This window comes from Sceloporus occidentalis, unplaced genomic scaffold (genome assembly GCF_023333645.1).
Source record: "Sceloporus occidentalis isolate IW3139 unplaced genomic scaffold, rSceOcc1.0.p SCAF_6, whole genome shotgun sequence".
In the NCBI taxonomy this organism is placed as follows: Eukaryota; Metazoa; Chordata; class Lepidosauria; order Squamata; family Phrynosomatidae; genus Sceloporus; species Sceloporus occidentalis.
In genome coordinates this window covers 111,298,411-111,315,427 of record NW_028316986.1, presented here as the reverse complement: position 1 = coordinate 111,315,427, position 17,017 = coordinate 111,298,411, and the positions used below count along the sequence as shown (strand labels likewise).

The 17,017-nt window shown below is 39.2% G+C and overlaps 1 protein-coding gene across 1 annotated transcript in view; it reads right to left on the bottom strand.

Moving 5' to 3' along the window:
- ASCC3 (activating signal cointegrator 1 complex subunit 3) overlaps positions 1–17,017 on the bottom strand; it is a 332,057-nt gene that overhangs the window by 54,673 nt on the left and 260,367 nt on the right. The window contains exons 35-36 of the mRNA XM_089530681.1: positions 12,262–12,373; positions 11,806–11,940 (exon numbers count right to left, since the gene is read on the bottom strand). Coding sequence (XP_089386807.1) covers positions 11,806–11,940; positions 12,262–12,373 — 247 coding nt within the window. The remainder of the gene's footprint in view (positions 1–11,805; positions 11,941–12,261; positions 12,374–17,017) is intronic.

The following is a 17,017-nucleotide window of genomic DNA, read 5'->3' as shown; positions in this document are numbered from 1 at the left end:
GCTCAAGTCCTATTTGTCCCCAATGGTGGTGCACGTGCATGCGCGCCGCCATTGAGGACAAAAGTCCCTCTCCTCCCTCCTATCTATTTATCCATCCTCCCTCCCTCCCCCTCCCCGCTTACCTGCTCCGTCGCTTTGCCGTCGCCTCCGGCATCCTTGCCACCGCCGTGGTTCAAGGGCCGGGTGCAGCTTGGAGGCCCAGAGGCCTCCAGGCTGCAGCTGGTCCTTCTTCAGCGGCGGCAGCGAGGGGGCTTCGTCCTCCTTGCCGCCGCCACGGTTCAGGGGCCGGGTGCAGCTCAGAGGCCCAGAGGCCTCCAGGCTGCAGCCGGCCCTTCTTCTGCGGCGGCAGCGAGGGGGCTTGGTCTTCCTCGCCGCCGCTGCGGTTCAGGGGCTGGAGGCCTCCAGGCTGCAGCTGGCCCTTCTTCCGCGGTGAGGAGGATGAGGCCTAGCTTTGTCCTCTACGCCGCCGTCGCGGTTCAAGGGCCAGCTGCAGCTTGGAGGCCCAGAGGCCTCCAGGCTGCAGCCGGCCCTTGTATGGCGGCGGTGGCGAGGAGGACGAGGCCAAGCTTTGTCCTCCTCGCCGCCACCACTGCAAAAGAGCCCAGTGCACCCTGAGGCCTCTTGGCCTCCACGAGCAGCACCCGGCCCTTGAACTGCGGCGGCGGAGGCGGCGAGGATGTAGGAGGCGGTGGTGCGGCGACGGAGCAGTAAGCAGGGAGGGGAAGGGGGAGGGAGGGAGGGTAGGTAGATAGATAGGTTGATAGGAAGGAGGGAGGGAGGGAGGGAGGGAAAGAGGAGGGGAGGAGAGGGACTTTTGTCCTCAATGGTGGCGCACATGCACGCGCACCGCCATTGGGGACAATTTCCCCGGATTTGCCCTGTGCGTATGCTCAAATCCGTGCATGGCAAATCCGCGTATAAGGGGGGCCGACTGTACTGTATTTTTGGTTCCACCCTTTTGCCTCTGACTCTGTTCACCATTAGAATGCAGCTGTTCGATGCTTCCCTGAAACTGAATTTGGTTCTTGGGCAAAGTGAGGATTTCCACCCCAATAAGCTTTGGACATCAGCCAGTTCCTATCTTGAGCATTTGTGGCAGTCATGCAGGCCCAAAAGAACATTAAGCCCATGCTGCAAAGAGGGGATGGCTACTCAGGGGAGTCTGGCCAAAAAAGTACTAGCCTGAGTCTTGTTGGTATTGAGAAGAGGTGACCCACTGAATCAACACTTGAAAGGTGAGCCAACGTTTATGTCAATCTTATGAATCCAACAAGTCCACTTTAGTTAAGACCACCAACATACTTAAGGCCAGTGTCTCAATGAGATCTGGGTTCTCTTACTTAGCATTGAGGCTAGGGTCTTAGTTGAGCAGGTCCCTGGCTTGGACCACTGATCCTTCAGTTCTAGCAGGTCTCCTCCTTCCTCCTGCCACAGTCCTGGCTACCATTTGGATTGAAGCTCTTAAAAACTGATTTTTATTTGCTAGTAACAGTTACCCAAAATTTTAAAATAATTATTTTACAACACACCTGAAATATTTTTGTTCTTTGTTTTTGTGAGTGTAAAGACTGTATTTTAAATGGGCAATGTTGGCATTTGGCTGTTTGTCAGACACTAGGTTAAACTTTAAAAGAGAAAAATTGTCCTAAATAAAGAAGACATTTCTAAATATTTTGTTAACATGACATAGATCAGGGGTAGGCAACCTGCGGCCCGTGGGCCGGATGCGGCCCGGCGAGGCCTTGGGACCGGCCCCAGCCCGGTCCTGCCACCGATTGCCGCCGGGGCCTTTGGCCTTTGGCCTATCAGGAGGAGGCAGGCAAGGGGGGCAATTGTCTATAGAAGCCTCAGAAACATGCATTTATATTAACATTTTTTTAAAAAATCAGCAAATTTTTTCGTGTGTCCTCCATTTTTTAAAAAAAGTGTCATCCATTTGAAAATTTTGTCCTACATTTGTCCCTGTTTATTTATTTATATATATATCTTTTTAAAATCATTTAATTATTTATTTTTTGGCTTCGGCCCCCCAGTTGTCTGAGGGACAGCAACCCGGCCCCCGGCTCAAAAAGGTTGCCTACCCCTGACATAGATGCTTGTATGAGCTGCCAGGAATTCAGTACGTGTCTACTACAAATGATATTAGATATGTCCAGATGAGTGGGATATTTTCGTTTGGAGTGGAAATCAGAAATTGAACCTGGCAGTTTTGCAACAGGCCTCACAGACATTTAGAAACACCTGTAAAGTCTATATTTTCTACTCAGACTTCTATTTGTCATCTGTAAAAACACCAAGCTATGAAGACATGATCTGCCAAGAATGAGGAGAAAGATATTTGAAGAGAACTACTTTTGCTGTGACGCAAACTTGCAAGAACTTCTATTAAAAACAACAAAGAAAAACAAGAGATTTTCAGCACCAGATGTCTAGGAAGATCCCATTTGGATTTGAGCTACTTAAATTTGCAATCATGTATTTATACATCTAACAGAGCTTCTGTTTCCCCTAGAATCTGAAAATTAACTAGCTTTGTAGCATCTTCCTTGATCTGCCACCCGTGCCCTGAGGATTAGAGACTCCACCTGAGCTTGTTTTACAAGCATAAGAGAAAAAATTAATCTCTGCTGGCAGCGATCCCACTGGGATACTGATGAATAATGATATCCCTCTCTTGCTGCCCTCTCAGTCCACTAGAAAAGCCACTCTAACCCAGCAACGTGGAAAATGCTGAAACCATTCCAGCTGTGGATTAGCAGGCAGTCAAGCATCCATCTGCTCTGTTTGAAGCAAGAGAAAGCGAGCAGGCATTCTTATAGCTCACACAGTATTTGCTGCTGAAATCTTTTAGAGCTCATTAGTGAAATAATACAGGTAATTTTTTAACAAAGAATCAAGAAACTTCATCAGGAGTCCTGTTTACTCCAAAGCAAACCCCACTTTCAATGAGCCAAGATGATCTACATAGGAGTGCAGCCCTAATTTATTTTCCACACCTGTATTGTATTTACAACAGCACTACTGTGGCACACTCTTGCAGACAAAGACTATGAGCCATCTTCCAGTTCATGGATTGGACAGCTGACAGAGTGCTTGCATTTTGGGCACTGTACCAGAAGCAAAAAGTCCAATGCTGCCGCAATTAAGTTGACAACATCTATCTATCTATCTATCTATCTATCTATCTATCTATCTATCTAAAATTGCTTTGACAAAATGCTAACCCCACTTACTTTGCAAAAAAATCTCACCATAAAACAGTAAGAACAACTTCTGCATAGTGCTACACTATTTTCTAATAAGAGGAATCAAGACACTAACATTTCAGCAAGATTTATTCCCTGAAAACATCCACATTTGAATTTTTATCCTTCATATTTTCATACTGGACCATATCCTGTCTTGTACACACAAATATTCATCCATGTTAAGTACTCTTTCAGTGTGAAACTGGAATTATTGCCACTGTTGAAATATTTAAAACATCCTTTAAAAAGGTACAAAAAGTATATTAAATGGGTTTGTACCTTACAATCTCAAAGGCACAACAGTAAAGGAACGATAGATGGGACAGCAGAAACAAAATAAGCAAATTCACTGTTATATAAATACGTTTTGTAATGACTAGGGCCTTGAATCAACACTGAAATTTTCTTCTTTTTTTCCTCTGCATCACCCCAAAGTGTCCTGTGGGGAAGACCATTCCAGAACTAATTTCAGGGCTCCACAGGAGGCTGTAGTGGAAAGCAGCGAGGAAAGCTCCCCTCTGGTTCTGCTGGGAGAACAAGATTGCAGGTGAATCTGGTTCAGCTCTTGGGATTCTGATGGAGGTGTCCATCTTCTAACTCAAGAAAGGAAGAGATTCAGTTCTTAACTATACAGCTGCTAAGGAGGTCACACACAATGAGCAGGAAAGCATATTTATACATTTGTTACTACATTTTTCGCAAGCATTTTTTTTTGTAGATTTACTGATATTACTTCAGTCCTTTGATCTGATGAAAGGCTGACTTATAGGTTGTGTTATAAAGAAATATTTAACTATTAATTTGACAAAAAAGTTTAAGCTGTGGTATTTGTAGAATGGTTTCTAAAACTGAGGAAACTTTGAAGACATATTTGTGCTCTTCTCACATATACAACAAGAGAGGCAAATAAAGCAAGAGGCATATATATAAAGTGCTGGCATACTTTAGCCTTTTTTCTCCAAAGAAGGCAGGAAGATATGTTGGCACTCTGCTGTTCATTGGTTGCTGCCAGGGAAACCCTGAGATAGAAAATACTATTTTTAAAGGTTTTTATTATACCAGAAACATATTAATCTTTGAACTTGTCTACCCAGTATTGCTCTCCCTACTCTTCCTGGGAACCCTGCATACATTCATTCTAACATACATACCCCTAACTGTAATCAACTTGACAACAAACAATTCAGCACACATACACAGACGGGTCAATTATATAACAGACAGAAAATGTGGGAGGCAGGGAAGGAATAGAAAGACAATGCTGGTTTCCCAGAATTTAGTATGCTTAAGATATTTAAACTAGTGCTCAACCAGATCCAAGAAAATGCACCATACTTGTTCCGTAAGGACAGTCCCACGACCCCTGAAAACATGTCTTGAATAACATAGGGTGTTTCAGCTTTTCTCTTGTACGGGGAGAGATAAAGGTCCACCCTTGGCAGGGGAGATCTAACTACCTCGAATCCACCAAGAAAATATTTAGGGCTGCTAGTTTCTCAATACTGGAATGGGAAAAAGAAGTCATGCTGAGGGAAGAAACAGCCTTTATATAACTCCTATTATTTTAAAAGTTAGGAAAACAGATCTGTAGTTTACAAAGCATACTTGTCCTCAGAGGAGAAGAAAGGAAAAATGGCCTCCATAAAGTTGCACATTTAAACTTTTAGCCTTGTGGGTTGGGAGGTTTTGTCCTGAAAAGCTGCACAATAATACCAGTAAAAACAAACAGACAAGCACTATACAATTAATAAAATAATGGCGGGTTATAAACCGCCATAAAGTACACGCTCCACGCGTACTAGAGTTAGGAAGGGCCGTATTAGGGTTAGGAAGGTTCTTACCTTCCTCATGGCCCTTCCTGCCAGTACGCGCAGAGCACGTCGTAAATGGCAGTGCCCATCCACATGGGCGCCGCCATTTTGACGTCTTGGACGCTGTGCGTCCAGACGTGTCCCGGCGGAAGTGACGCCGTGAGGGTGCGCTCCGCCCCTCGCAGTGCCACTTCCGCGTTTCAAAAAGGAGTGCCATTTTGGCGCTCCTTTTTCGCTGTGCGGGGAAGCCTCGCGGTCTGGCCGCTGGGGCTTCCCTACGCAGCGAATGGCGGCGGCGGGAAAACGGCCCCTTGAGGGCCGTTTGTAATCCGCCAATGTCTTTTTCTTATTAATTTGGGATCCCACCCATTGTAGGTTTGGTTTTAGTTTATGGTATTAAAAGTTACATCTAATTAGGAAAATAGTAACGATAGGCACGGAGTTAAAAAGAAATTAGATACTGACGCTATTGCCTTTTCAAGGCATCAGTCACTAGAAACTCTGAACAGATGGTCCAAATTTTTCACTATAAAACGTTTACTTCTTACTTTACATCAATACTCATTCTTATTTGTTTTAAAACAGAAAAATGAAAAAGTAAACATTTGTTTACTCTAAAGGGGGGGAAATACATAGAAATAGTTTTTCCTACACCATAATTTGGTTGTTTGAACTCCTTTATCTGCCCTTCCTCCTTAGCATTGTACCACATGAAAAATATGATATGCCACATTATGATTTACCTACTGATTGTACTTTGCTGGAATGACAGAGAGCACCAGGTGTTTTCAGTTTAAAGTTAGCTTTAGAACTAAGAGGGGGGAAACAGTGATGGAATTACTTGTGTCTAGGGAGACACTCGGAATTAAGGTCACAGGATCAAGGAATGCATGCACTGAAAAATACACAGTGCCATCATATTCTAGAAAAATGATTCTTTAGCTCATAAAACTGCTCCAGCTACTCAGATTACAGAGAAATACTTCTAAGGTGCAAGCTAGTTAAGTTTCAGTACTTAAAATTTAACAGTATTCTTCATTCTAGACTGATCATATGTTCAAGTCCACAGAATAACTATTATAATCCTAGAGAATTAGGTGGCTGGTTTAGAAAGTGGTTTCATTTGATACAACTTGAGAGGACAAATAAGAGATGCAGATAAAAGAACTACAATTCCTTTCTCAAGATATGCCAAGCATAAAGTTTTACGTGAACAGAACACACTGTATATTAGACAAAAAGTTGCACAGAGCCTTGACCTATGCAAAGGTTTTGAGGCATTTCTAGCAATGTTCACAGAATATTCTACCAATATTCTCCAGCAATAAACTCTGTTTCTTGTAGTGGTTCATCTCTGGATATGGAACATGGAAGAACTAAATTTGGAATCCACACAGATGAAAGATGAACTTTAAAAGAATAAAGATACATTTCCCCTTGGAAGAGAACTGGCAAGAATTTGGACCTCTTCTGCTGACCAAAGGAGGATAGGCAAGGGTAATCCCAAATGATAAGTGACTCAAAATACTCTCCAGGCACTAAACAGGAATTAATGGTAGAAATGCTCTTTCCTGGATCTAACTATGGATTTAGGAGAGTGCTGCTGCCTTCAGGGATGACAATTCAAAAGGTCAAAAAGGATTTGGTTCTCTGAACGATCAAATACTGATCAATATTTTTAAAGCATCTTTTTAAAACAACAACAAAAAAAGGGGGAAATGTAATCTTTCATACATACTAACTGGAATAAAAATTATTTCACTTTTATTCAGCAATTATTTTTTTCAAAGTTATCATTTTTAGAGATACAGCTCTTTACATTCCCCCTCCACCTAACAGATTTGCTATACTTCCAGACTGGGCTCAAAGCAGTGTTCACCTCTTGCTCCTGCTAAAAAATGGTATCACAACAAAAATAAAAAAGACAAGTTACCTTCATATTAATCAGTTAATTAGAATGCTAATCTAATATGCCCTACACGTTCCTTTACTTCTCCTTTACCCTCTTCCTGTGTGAACTGCCCCTTCTCATCTCAATAATTGCTTCCTAAGTCAGAAGCCTCTAGAACAGGAAAGATGAACATGTGGTCCTCCAGGTGTTGGATTGCCACTTCCATCACCCCTCGCTACTGACTGTGCAGACAAGGGCTTCTGAGACTTACAGTCCAATAACATCTGGAGGGTGTTCCTTATACCTGCTCTAGAAAATACATGATTAAAAATACCTCCTTCAAAAACTTTAAAACAATGGCTGCAACAAGGCAGGGAGGACCTTATGAGATTCCTCTTGTGGAGAAAAATACTAAAGAGCTTGCATAGAAGGGGGGGGGGGGTGCACTAAAAAAATCTGAAAACATGAGTACTATATTATCATACTATGGAGTCAACCCCCAAATGTGAGGAGGGGGTATTAAATTCCAGTAAGGTAAGGTTTTAGAGCAAACACCACTGCAAAGATACTTTTCTCTCAAAGACAGAATTAGCAGAGTAGCTATTCAAGCTGCCCTGTTAACCACAGGAGCTGCTCTACCATAGGTTACTTTCCTATTTCTTAATTTTTTTTTAAACAACAACAATAGAGTTTCATATGTTCTATTTTAATGCTTCATGGTCTAGGAAGCAAGAGGCCCAGTCAACAATCTGGGGTGGCAGATTTTTTTTATTTTTAATTTTAACTCTTAGAATCTCCACATAGCCAACAGTAATTGATTGTTCAAAACATCTAGCACACCAAAGGCGTTATATTCTTCCTAGACCTGATAATCCTTGTCAGTCTTTGTGATCCACAAACCCATGACTGAGGACTGGAGATTCCAGCAGTCTTGACACCTTTGAAGAACAAATTTGAGTGGTTGTTGTTGGCAGAACAAAGAAAAGAAGTACAAGTTAATTATGGCTTGTACTCTTCTGTAATTGTTAAACAGAAAATCTGTACTTTGAGGAGCTATTACATATATCTCCACACTGAGAGGTTTTTTCATAAAGAAGAGTAAGTAAAGATGAGTGGGTTCAGTTGTATCCCTTATTCGGGGGCTAATCCATGTTTTCTCCTATAAAGTTTCTTCTTGTCTGGTGAGTGGGCCAATATGAAAAGTCACCTATGTGAGGCCTATGTTGTTATCAGGAAATAAATAATCCTCTAGAAGACCTTTAGTATACCATATAAAATGATTAAAATATTTCCTTTATATTTTCATTAAATATATAAATCCTTACTTCCCCCTTAAAAACATAACTAACCCTTCAGTCATGTTTTGCAATACAGACATGCCTTTTTCACTGTGGCCTATAGTTTTCACTCACAACATCTTTAAGAGATTCTTCAAATTACTTTTTAAATATTCACTTCCCCAAGGACTTTCACTTGCATCTAATTAGACTACTTACCCCATGCCATGTAATTCCCTGTTGCCAAAACTGTTAAATGCTTCAATAAGTAAGTGAGAAGGGCATGGACAGAGCAAGACAGATGCAATGCCACTGGTTAACAATAGAGGTGTGAAGTGACTCCCTTAATTATAAAGCTCATTAGCACATAGTGTGTATGTGTGGGGGGGAGGTAACTTGGCCAATGTTAAAATGCTTAATACCTTAATAATAACTGGGGTAAAATGTACAATTTGCACTTTAGTAAGAAAAGACTGGAAAGTTTTTAGCTAATATTTATAATAACCAGGATAAAAGAAATGCAAAATGAACTGACTGAAATATAGATTGTTAACATAAAGAGACTTCACACAACTCCTTTATACTTATTTGGGCTTACATTTATAATAACTATATTTAGAATCTGGTCTTATTTAGAGGTGGTAAATAGATATTTAACAAGAAAAATAAGTTCCTGGGACAGGTCTGATATATGAAACATAGCAAATCTGAGTTACCAATTAGCTTAATTTTCAATACAAATGTGTGTGTGTGTGTGTGTGTGTATGTGTATCTCCACTGGGAATTAGGTCCACATTCTAACAGATTACTTTTAGCTTGTATATAGATCAGAGCTTAGAAAAGTTTGGACTACAGCTTTGGGAGGATAACCTTGGGAGCTGTAGTCCCAAAACCTAAACTTTTAAGTCTCTGATTTGGAAGCTATACTGAAGCCACTTATTTAGAGGGTAGAAATTTAACTAAAACACCCGATCAATCCATTTTCCAGAAATATAATTTTCTTCTTAATGTAAAGGGCAAAGTGGTTACATCATTTTTAAAAATGGTAACTGAGACAATCCTTGGCTGATAAAAGCATCTCAGTAATTATTATCTAGATTTCAATTAGCCAGTTAGAAAGGTTTGGGTCCAGATTATCCATGGGCAGGTCTGCCCAGGTGTCTTATGAAAAAGCTCTTTAGAGGGTTGGAATATTTCTAAATAGAAAAGGAGGTGGTGCTGAGGGCTGTGGAGAATCGGCAAAAATAGCTTTTCCTGCCTTGCTACTGAAGGATTACCAACAGTACCCAAATGCTAGGAGCCCTATAGTATGTGGAAAAACAAATCTTGATAAAATTCAGAATACTTTAAACATATATATTTATTTTGTATAGCTTCTAGTTTTGTTTAGCTTTGCTGTCTACAGTTATGGCACATAACCAAAGAACACTTTTATTGGAAAATAGCAGCAGTCATCAGACGATGAATAGACTAGGGCAGCAATTGCTACCTCCTCATTCTTGACCCCTCCTTTCCCCACAAGCCCTATGGACACATTCAGAGGTTGCAGGAGAAGGGTAGGAAGGAAAAGTCCACAATGGCAGCTGGTTGATATCATTTGTATTACCCTTGAATTAAGTTTCTTAACTGGAACTGTGAATATCCCCCCTCATATTTTACTGATGCAAGATAAGAAGGCTACCAAACAATTAATATTTCTGCAGTGTATTATATATTGTTATGTACCACTAATACATAATGTACATCATGTATATGATACTCTAAAGAATAGTAGATTTTTTGAACTGAGGGCAACTGCAGAATCTTAGGACATGCAAGAGGAAACAGGCTAACAGTTATAATGATCAAAAGTTATTTACTTCAATCCTTCAACTCTTCTACAAAGATGGGGTCTTCCATCTGTCTGACTGTCAAAAACCAAATCACACAACCCAGGTACACAGTAAGCAAAGAGCTAGAATATGTCAGAAAGCCAAAGAAATAATGCCTTCACACTACAATAGAAAAAAAGGGACATGACAAGCAATGCTGAGAAATTGCTCTGGATACACAGCAATTGTCTCATTGATGGCCTGGATCCAAAGAATCACACCACTAATTCTGAATGTCCAAAAGAGTTTTAGATTTCTGTTTCTCAACTTAGCCCCCCTGTGTCATATGCCAAACATCTTTTCAAATTGAGGGACGTTATAATATGGAATAGGGATTCTATTGTTTAAAGAGAAAAAGTCAAAAATTCCACTGGGTGTGTCCAAAGTAGCTCTCTGGATTCTGGCCAATGTGTTTCAGAGCTTTTTGGGTTTTTTTTTGTTTTTGTTAATAAAAGAAAATTACACTACTGTGTAACATGTGCTCCATCTCTTCTAAAAGTTGCCTAAGACTGCCAGGCAATACATTAAGCTGGTATGAACAGAGTTTAAAATTTAAACCACAGAAGAACTTTCTAACATGACAGCACAATTTCTAACAATATTCATTCATGTGAATTTGGGACAAAAGGCTCTTTAAAGGCTATTATTTGAAAGAAGCAATATTTCATTTTCAACATCTGTGCATCCTAGCATAGAAGAAGTCATGACTTAAAAAAAGTGCAGGGTTCACTGAGACAAATTTCTCATATTAAAGTGGGACAGAAGTTTTCATTCCTATTTATCTGCAATCTACATACTATCTTGTCTGCTAGGAGAGAGAGGATAAACATCAGTGCTCTTAAGTTCTTGCAATTACTATGTACTCAATCTAATGGAGTATATGTGCAAATGGTATTGTTTCCATCGGTGGAAGGGGGGTTGATCTTTCCTCTTTACTTCAGCCCACCATGCACTGCAAAAGCTGCTCTGGAGAGCTGACAGATCCTTTGGAAGCCATTTCAAAGCTGTGCTTTCAGCTGCTGGGGGGAGGGGGTCCTTCCACATTAGAATTTATGTATGTATTTATTTATTTCATTTTTATGCTATCTTTCTCCCAAAAGGGACCCAAGACAGCTCACAAGATAAAACACCTTAAAACATTTTAAACAATAAAAATACAGTTAAAACAGTATAATATTAAAATCATACAAAAGTTAAAACACATAATCTAATACAGCTACCCCATATACAAGCCACCCAGCCATGATTTTAAAAAGCCTGACTGAAAAAAAATATTTGCTGGCAAAAGGCCAGCAGATAAGGGGCCAGCCTAGCCTCCCATGGAAAGGAGTGCCAGAGAGTGTTAACAGCCGCCGAAAAGGCTCTCTCCTGCGTCCTCACCAGGCAAGCCTGTAACCTTAGTGGGACAGAGAGAAAGCCTTTTGCTGCATCACTGAATTGCTGTACCAGAATGAAAGAATTCTGTTTTGTGCCCTTTTTAGTTTATGAAGAAATGGAGAAACTGGAAGATGAAGCTGTCCCATCAAATGTACTGTTTTTGGAGTTTTTGAAAACCCAACAGTGATTACAGTAGCTAAATCAAGATCCTGAAAAGAGTTAATATCTGTATTTTTAATATATGTTCCATTTCATAAAAAATATTGCAACAGCATATTTCATCTGACTTAAGAATGATTTGTTCTAATTAATAAGGCAAAAGCAACTTACAGCCAGAATCAAAAGCAGTTCTTCAACACTACATTCTGGTTTTAAGCGATCTTTGAACATCCTGACAGTTGGATGCTTCAAATAGTAATATGAAGCAATGCGGCCATGAGTCAGTGGTTCAATGCTGCGGTCATCCTACCCATGGAGAAAGATAAACAGACATATTATAAAAATGCAGTGCACAATGAAAAGCACTCTCCTTGAACACAATACATTTTATGCTGTATTCTAATGGAGGTGTTATATTTTAAAACCGGATGATAAGAAGAACACAGTCACAAAGGCATTTAAACTGCGTGTTACTGTTTTAAATACCAAAGCCATGGAAAAATCCCAGTAGCTGCAACAGGAGTTCCCAGAGTAGCCTATGTACATTTCAAAATTCAGCAAACATCAGGATAAAAAATAACCCAGTTCTTCTTTTCAAACTCTGAATAAAGTATAGATTAGTCTTACCTCCCCTATTTTAATACAGTAAGAGTATTCCAGATCAACAAGTGATTTCTCAACAAGATTTGAAAGGAACCTGTTCATATTGTCATGGCTCACGTCATCTAGGTTATAGTAACTGTGTAAGAAGAAAAGAGTATTAAGAGTGTTTTTTTAAAAAATGTTGCCAACACATGAATAAAAAAAATATGTAGCATGGCACATCATTATAGGAAAAATGGGCACATAGATACTTTGAGATAGAAACCAATGACCACATCAAATGTTACATTTTTTTCAGACTAAAGTTTCTAATGCTTCTAGAAATATGGTCAGATAAGAGGATAAGTCTTTCACCCAGGGTTACCAGATGTCCTCCTTTTCCAGGATATGTCCTATATTTCATCCTTCTGTTCAGGAGAAATTCCAATATGTCCTCCATTTTGAGCATAATTAAGCAGCATAAATTTATTTTTATATTATTGTTTTTAGCTTTTATTTTCCAATGTCCTGCATTTTTCATGAATTCCCTACATTTAATGGTGCCTTGTCCTTTGAAATTATGACATCTGATCACACTGCTCCCATCCCTTGACAAGTTACAAATATCCAAGACAAAAATTTCCATTTCCAGTTTTGATCAGTCTTTCCATGCAGATACATGGATTATTTATTTATGGTATATATACCACACCCTTCAGCCCTAAAGGCTATCAGAGTGGCTTACAATTATTATTTATAATTAGATGGTTCTCTGCCTTCAAGCTTACAATCTAAAAAGACATGACACAAAAGGAGAAGAGAGTGGTGGTGGGGAAGGGGAGAGAGTGGTGGTGGGGAAGGGGATGAGGTCCAGTGGTTCTTCTCTCCCTCTGAGGCCTGGACTAAGGCAGATGGACTGGAGGGAAGGCTCTCTTTCTTCAGGCTAGCCCTGATGGAGCTGGGTCTGCCTGGTCACTCCCTCATAGGCCGAAGGATGACATTTAGCATGGAGGGAGGGCTCCATGTATGTTTTCTAACCACTTCTATATGTAATTTTTTACAGTTAGGAAAAAAACCTGTAATGTTAGAATATAACCCTAGAAGTCATTGAATATCAGGTGTCTTCCTTTCGATATTTATTTTATTTATTTATTTACAGTATTTATACCCTGCCCTTCAGCCCTAGAGGCTTTCAATAGTGCTTTATTAACTAAAGGATATATATTTGTTACTTAACAGTTTTCCACAAGCATCAGATATAGCTGGGCCATATCATTTACTATTCCTAATTATTCTTCCCTTGTTATTTCTTAATGTGCACACTCCATTACATGAAAGAAGTACTTTATTATGCAGCTAAAAATGTAACAAACATTCTAAAATAAAAAAGCTCATATTGGTTAGCTTGTCTTGGCTTTTTGCACAAATGTAAGAGCTGGTTTCCTAGTCACAGAACAAAATTCATGTGCCTCAATATTCTTGAACAGATACTGAAACATCAGTAAAGGAACTGCACTGAGAGCTAGTCTAAACTATCTATTTATTAGAAACATTGGGGCCAGACACGCTGGCTGTAAAAGCTGGCTTCCGGTCGGCTTGGAGGCTTGGCGTTTTGATGCTGCACACCTGAAGCCATCTGGAAGCTGCCCAGTGGTTCAGAGCGGGATGGTTTCAAGCAGCTCTGGAGACATGGCATTTTGATGTGTCATACCTCCGGAGTGGCTTGAAGCCACCCTGGGGTTGTGACAAGGCTGCCTAAGGCAGTTTTTTACTGGCCCAAATAGGAGCAGATCTTTTACAGGCAGATTGGGGCTGCAGAGTGTGGTTGCCGTGGTGACCCCAATCCACACTTTTGGGCAGTCTGTTTTATCCATTTATTATATAGGATGTAAAATTTAAAAGAATGTATGAATATACCATTTAAACAGACAGTATGGTTTGCACCTCTCATATAGTAGTAAGTAGTATGTAGTGTGGGCATGAATAAAGGAATGCAGACATAAAATATCCTATGACAGATTGCACAAATGCTCAATTCTACATCTACTATGTTAAAATTCTCGTTTTTATATATGTGTCACGCATCTAAACCAGCACCGTTTCATTTTTTCACTTTGTGCTCCTAGTCTTTGTGCACTCTGCCACTCTGTGAACAATGAGTTCATTAATTTTCTTAAGCAGCACATAATTTTGATCATAGTGCTACTTTGCCCAATGAATGTTATTAATGCCAAAAGAGGCGCTTAATGGGAATAATATGGCATCATAAAATAGTCTGATTCTGAGATCATGAAATAACAACTTCCACTATAACAACTGCAAAGGACGCTTCAGGGGGTTAATGGTTCATATTCAGCATACATTTTAAAAAGAAACACAAACCTTCTGGTAATAAAAGAAAGAAGGCTAGGACAACAGTCAAGAACAGGTATACCACAAGACTTTTGCTCAGATAGATTATGGGAAGGGTATTACCTACCCACCCTAATATATTTTTTGATATGTGCCTTGGAACAGAAGCTTTAAAGTACAACCAATTATGCAGTAGGTACTGAGTAAAAAATACAAAGTTGTTATTTTATGTACCCAATAGATGGATGATGTGTCACATAAACAGTAATTTAGCATGATCTTAATGGATTATACAAGGATAATATTAGATTAAAGACAATTGTTAGATTTTCATTAAAAATGTTACACCAAAAGTTAGAAAAACTTTTTGGTGTAACATTTTCAATGAAAAACCTGTGCTATATATAGGGCAGAATGCCCGATATATAGTTTCATCTGAGCACTACAGGCAGATCTAATCCAACCTGATCTACTTTTAAAGACATTAATTTACAACTAAGAGTTTAAAGATCCTAACTCTCAACTGTGAAATGAAGATTTCTCTTAACAGTTTCTCTGTTAAGTTTCTGTTACTCAGAATTAATTGCAAGTTAAGAAATTACTATTCACAAGCAGGATTAAATGGGACTTACTCCCAGGTAACTGGGTTTGAGAGTACAGCCAACATGTGAGTGGCTCCTATATATTAGACTCTAAAGTCTGTTTTAGGTGCAACCTTGACCACCAAAAGGATTCCCCCCTCATTTCAGTAGCAGATCCCATGGTCATATCTTAAACTGCTTTATAGATTTCCCACAACACGAAATATGTTAGCCATGTAGCATCATGGTTAGCCTTTTAAGGAATATAAACCCACTTATGTCACTGGCTACACAAAATTAATTGCATTTGCTCTTTGTATGTTATCTGTACAAGTTTTCTTGGAAGCAGTATACGAAGGCTACAATCACATACCCATTTTCTCAAGCGTAAAGCCCCTAGAACTCTACAGGACGTACTTCTGAGTAGACATGAAAACTGTTCTAATGTTAGAATTGTAAGTATAATTTATGAAATTATGTTTCAGTTTCTACCAATATGTAAATTCTGGAAATCTATTTCTATAATAAATAAATAAATAAATAAATAAATAAATAAATGATTTTTGTTAATGCTTTTAATTTTGTTCTGAGAATTTTAAGTTTTTGTTTCGAAAAATAGGTACATTTTAAAACTACAGTATTCAAATGCAACAAGGTCAGTTCAGTAAAAATTATAAACCTTCAATTTTGGCTTCATATGATACAGCACAGCCCCTTTTGTGGCTATCTATATTATCTATTTAACTGCAGATAAAGAATAACAACAATGCAGTTTCATGGCCACTGCATTGAATCATCTAGTCATTATTTCCCCTCTGCTGCAAACAGACAACCCACCTTTTTGTTAGCACACCATTTCATTTATTTCACAGTGAAACCCAGTTTCACGATAATTGACTTGTCAGGAGCTCTAATTTATGAGGCTGGGCTCTGTAAGCCTTCTCCTATATTCAGTTCAACCTGCCCACAAGCAAGGTTGAATATTTACAATGCTGTTAACAGGTGCTGAGTTGTTTAATGATTCTAATAGCCAGAAGCGTACTGAGAAAGCCAGCGGGATCACAATTACAGGCTGTTTGAACACAACAATTACTCGTCCCCTGAGAGGTGTGAAAGTCAAAGGCAGTTTTATACTAACAGCATCTAGCACATGGGGTAGACAGGCTAACTTCCATTAGTAACCCATTGGGAAAAAAACAATAACAAATCCCTATGTACCATAAAAATTTAGAAAGTACATAAGATTTAAACAATCAGAACTCAGAAGAAACAAACTTTTAACGGTTTTAAGTAATTTATAACAAACACAAACAACTCAATCCCCAACAGTAGCTGTGAATATATCCCAAACAACCTCACAACAAGAAACATGAGCTTATTTTTCTAATCTAAGCTAGTGTGGAATTTCACCAGCTGAGAAAGAGCGAGACGTGCAGAGACATAAAATGTAGATGAAGTTACACAGAACATTTTGGGTTTAATGTGGACTGTGGTGGCAATTGCTTCCTGTTTAGTTTATGTAAACCTGACCCAAGATCTCCCTGGGAAATTTTTCATCAGCCTTGAAATGTTGCTGCTATAACTGTCACTCCTGTGAAGTCATTTGTTACAAACACCATGTTTTTTATGTTCCAATTATACGGTAGTAGTAATGACACAGATAATGAAAACATGGTTCAGGGACATCTGAAAAAGACTATTAAGAAAAATTTTTGTTTGCATTCAGAGCACTTCTTGGAGGTAAAAATCTACAAGAGCCCAGCTCCTGATTATTTTTGACACAAATCATTTTTGAGGGAAATTTAAAAAAAATATTTTACTGATGTATCTATGTATTGTGTTGTATTTTTACTGATGTGATCCCACCT